The 4,710-nt window shown below is 38.0% G+C and overlaps 1 protein-coding gene across 1 annotated transcript; it reads right to left on the reverse strand.

Annotated features, from left to right (window-relative positions):
- Positions 1-2,427: 2,427 nt before the first annotated feature.
- On the reverse strand, positions 2,428-4,128 carry LOC107177327 (uncharacterized). Its single transcript, XM_015530988.1, has 4 exons — positions 3,992-4,128; positions 3,216-3,883; positions 3,011-3,143; positions 2,428-2,884 (listed from the first exon to the last, which is right to left on the reverse strand). Exons 1-4 carry the CDS (start codon positions 4,126-4,128, stop codon positions 2,428-2,430), a joined length of 1,395 nt encoding a protein of 464 aa, XP_015386474.1.
- Positions 4,129-4,710: the final 582 nt, after the last annotated feature.

Consider the following 4,710-nt stretch of genomic DNA (forward strand, 5'->3'; position numbering starts at 1 on the left):
TTCAACGACGAATCTCGTCTTGTAAGTAATATGTATTAGTTATTTTTTTAACGTTACTAAATTCAAGTTATATATACTTACTTAAAATTTTGGATTGAATTTATGGCAGGGGGACGTTTTACAAACCCTTGAGCCGAATGCAAATGAGACTAGTAGAAAATATTGGCTCACTGTGAAGGATTACATGCCACACATTTCAAACTGGGTTCATAAGGTCGGTATCCTATAAGTACTATTATTTATTTAATCGAAATTTTTGACTTTTCATTTACTAATTTTAAATGCTACTTTATACAGCACCAACCCTCAATCAATGCACTGCCGTCCGTTACAAGGCAATCAGACGAGCATGACGACATACCAAACCCAACACCAGAGCAACGTCATGACACTTCTGAGGATGAGGTGGCTATTGATGACCACCAGGAGCAGACATACAACTCTGATGATGCACATGATTCCGAGGTTATAAATAATTTATTTTCTTCATTTATAAATCATTATTTTTTTACTGTTATTCTAAAGTTTTACTTATTTTCTTTTGTAATAGTCGAGGACAAAGCAGTTTAATGATTATATTCGATGACGGCTGGACAAGATTGATCGTAACGTTTATGAAATGAAGTCAGAATTAAAAGATTTTAAAGAAACTGTGCTTGGATTTATCGATTCAATGTCTAAACGTCTAAATAAGGATTCTCCCACTGGACGCTCGTATGCGGTGAGCAAATTTAAATTTAATAATTGTGTTCGTTTAGCTTTTAATTTGATAGCTTTTTAATATATTCATCTTCCCGAATGGGCCCCAGATGACTATGAAATGTATACTGATGTGGGCAATCAAAGTTTTTCTACTCCCACATCATTATATAGTTTCTACGGGGATGTTAGTGGGGAGAGCGTGCAAGTTTTCACTGAGGCGCCTCCGGGGATTAGTAAGTTCGGCCAAGCATACAGACCGTCATATGTTTTTGACAATCCTCATATGATTCCTCTATTTAGGCGAGGAAAGAACGTCCGACGTTTACCTCCACCGCAAATCATGGCCCATGCAATTGACATGAGTACAAGTTTGGATATAAATCCACTAAGAGAATTGGAGGATTCTAGTCTGTATGCTGAGTTTGATCGATGGTTCGCTGGTGATATGACAGTGGATCGGAGAGTCCAGCACCCGCGGTCATTCTTTAAAATAATTTTGGGTTTAGCTTCGATGGGATGGCTAGGCGATGAGGTAATTATATTTTCAAAGTTCTTTGAGTGTTGTGGATTTGTGTATAAATTTTTCCTTTTAAATTGAAATGTTTATGTTCCTCTACAGCATATTCACGAGTATTTTCGCTTGATTAGCGAGAAACAACGGCAGTATCCGAATGCATTAGTTCAACGTGTCACACATACTGACACATTGTTTTGGGTAACGTGCCAATATCACTTATAAATATCATTTCTATTTGTTTATTATCGCCTTTAAGTTTTGTTAATTTATGCATTTCTTGGTTATCTATGTACTAGGTGTTCTTAAATCAGTTATGGAATAACGGGGATTGTGCGGTCGATTCATTAGTATTCGACGACCGCTTCAATAGCTATATTTGTGGGCGATAGCACAGTATGTCCAAACCAATGACGGATGTCGATATGGTATGTATTTTATTGCATTTCATAGCCATAATCAAAATATACAAGTTGTCGCTTTTTGTTTGTTGTTTTTCAATTTCATATATAACGAACATGATTATTTAACGATAAATTTTTATATACAGTTACTCATCCCTGTTAACTTGGACGGCGAGCATTGGGTATTAGCCCGAGTAGACTTTCGTAAAAACAAAGTCTGGATTTATGACTCATTACTGACATTTCGCGACGACAAAAAATACAAGTTGAAATTCAAGCCGTTTGAAGTTATCTTCCCTTGATGGTTGGAATATGTTGGCTTTTATAATATCCGACCTGAGTTGCGGAGTGCCAACCCCTGGAAAGTTATCGCAGTTAAGAGCGTGCCACAACAAGAGCCCTAAACTGGCAATTGTGGTGTTGTTTTATTGATGTTTACGATGTATTTAATGTTCAGGCTTAAATTAGAGTTTAACAGTAGTCATGGGGAGTACTTTAGAAAGAAGATTGCAGTTGACATATTTAATGACGATATTGTATTGTAAGCCGTTGTAGTAATTCGAATGTTGAAACATGAATTTTTATTCTAATTTGCGCACTTAAGTTTATATAATTTTAATGCTCACATTTAATATTAAAAATAAAATAAAATTTCATGACATATAAGTCTACAATACACAAAAAAACAATATCAGCTTTAACCAAGGAATCGTTAAAACAATACAACTAATTTCGAGTCGACGCAATGAGATTCTTACATCACTTACGGTTATGCCCCAGTTCATGACACCGCCCGCATCTAACAGTTCACCGGTTAACGTCATCGCCGGCCGATGGTATTCTGAGATCTTTACGATGACCAGGTGGTGGTGCCTCAACTGGTGGGTATACTTGCATCTCCTGAATTTCATCTTGAACTTCCCAATCAGCCACGTTGCCAATTGGCTCCACTGGTTGTGCATAAGCCATCGCCAACGATTCTGTAATGTAAAAGTCCGAACAAAGGTTAATAAAATCCACTCGGACAGTTAGACACGCTGCAATTGCATGAACACATACAAGCTGATCAAGCTGAAACACTATGCAGGAGCAAGTTTTCTTTTGCAAGTCAACCAAACCTTCCTTAATCCCACCATCTACAACTTGAAATCGATGCGGAGACACCGGCCGAACTATCATTCTTTCAGCTATAGTTCTCCTCTCAGTGACTATTTCATTTGCCCATGTTGTTAGCCGAGTGTTCGTTGATTCAGCCACAATTTTTCTATCATAAAATCATTGCTGCAATATTTTCCTAAAGTAATCAACAAGATGAGTAATGGAAAATTTTTGCGGTTCCCTCATGAAAGAATTAACACTCTCCGCAATGTTGGTGGTAAGTATGCTGTACCTCCTACCTTCAAACTGAGACATTGCCCAATTACACGTACCGACATTATTTTCTAAGTAATCAGCTGCACCCGAGTGGATCATCCACAACCTTTCAAGTTGTCTTTTAAATTCCTCGTGGCCATATGCTTTTGCTGCATTAATAAAGGCAGGCTCAAATTCATCTCAAAGAGCTTTGGACATCCTAAACTGTGACTTAATGTTACCTTTCACATGGTAAAAACAAACGCCATGAGTTGCATTGTGAAATACTTTAAGAACGACTCTCCTTATGGCAATGCATCGATAAGAGATAATTACAAACTCAGGTCTATCGTCAATCATTCCGTGTAACTTCATCATAAACCATTCCAAAGCATTATTGTTTTCTGATTCCATGACCCCAATGGCTAACGGATACAATTGATTGTTACCATCAAGACATGTTGCTACAAACATGCTTCCACAATATAGCCCCTTGATATGAGTACCATCTACAACAATGACAGGCTGAATGTACTGCATAAAATCTTTGATGGAAGATCCAAGTGCTACAAAGTAGTACAAGAAATTACCATCTCCATCCCGCTCGAGGTGAGTGACTGTACCCTCATTCGTTTTAGTTAGTACGTGAGAGTATTTAGGGAGCAAGTTGTATGACTCTGTAGGGTTGCCTCGAACTATTTCAATACCAACTTCTCTGGCCCGATATGTCTGCTGGTATGTTAACTGAACACCGTATTCCTGTTGCATATCTGCTCTTACGTCATTCGGAGTATAAATCCTATTGTCTTGAATATATTTATCTGTGATAATATGATCGACAACCCGGCTCCTTACTTGATGACGTCCATAAACCAATACCTCATTATAACAAGTGTGTACATTGTCAATTCTACGCACCACCCAAGAAACATTTTACTCGTTCGAACTTTTAGTTGCTCAAATACGGCATTTACATGATTCCGAACAACAGTGAGCCTCGAAACATGTCGTTGTAGACCGTGCAATCTTGAAATCAAACTTATCCCTAAAGGCAACCTTGCGTAGTTGTAATATAAACTCATTCTTCTCAGCAAATAGCTTACCCACACTGATATCATCTGAGTCACAACTGCTAAGAAAGCTTGGAGCAACCATGTTCGAAGGTAAAATTGGAACAAGACTTGTGAGGGGTTCAATCCTCCTTCTCGATCGAACCATTGGAGGAATAGGTCAATTGCCTTTTTTATTCACAAGAGTATTGTCTTCACACTCATCCTCATGCTTAAACAACGAAATATTCGAAGGACCGGCTATTCCATCATCACCAACATTATCGAAATGAGTGACTCTCATACTATTAGAAGGTTCTACACAAATATTATCCCCCTCTGTCTCATCATTGTCTCGGAAATCATTGTTGTGATACGGAGAATATCGTTACTCCAACGACGTCGTTATTGGAAATACCTCTTCTCCAACATCTTGTAACGTAATGTTGTTGTCATCAATGTTGTCATAATTGTCGTGGATTGGATAGTGATATTGCTGCAGCAACATTGTCCTTGGCAACACCTCTTCTTCATTATCGGGGTCAGACATATTTGCTCTAAATGAAGTTTCTGTATCGACATGTAACTCAATATCTTCGCTCAGAACTCGAGGTGATGTGGTAACGAATATAGGAATGCATCCAAAATTGGCTACACTAGATGTAATATGCAACACAACCCTCACCAT

This window comes from Citrus sinensis, chromosome 6 (genome assembly GCF_022201045.2).
Source record: "Citrus sinensis cultivar Valencia sweet orange chromosome 6, DVS_A1.0, whole genome shotgun sequence".
In the NCBI taxonomy this organism is placed as follows: domain Eukaryota; kingdom Viridiplantae; phylum Streptophyta; class Magnoliopsida; order Sapindales; family Rutaceae; genus Citrus; species Citrus sinensis.

Excerpts from the sequence above, each read along its gene's own strand:
- LOC107177327 (XM_015530988.1), bottom strand. The coding sequence starts at position 4,128 with ATGGTTGCTCCAAGCTTTCTTAGCAGTTGTGACTCAGATGATATCAGT. Across the intron at positions 3,144-3,215 it reads TTGTTTTTACCATGTGAAAG|CAAAAGCATATGGCCACGAG; the intron begins GTAACATTAAGT and ends TTATTAATGCAG. Across the intron at positions 2,885-3,010 it reads TCTCAGTTTGAAGGTAGGAG|AAAAATTGTGGCTGAATCAA; the intron begins GTACAGCATACT and ends ATTTTATGATAG.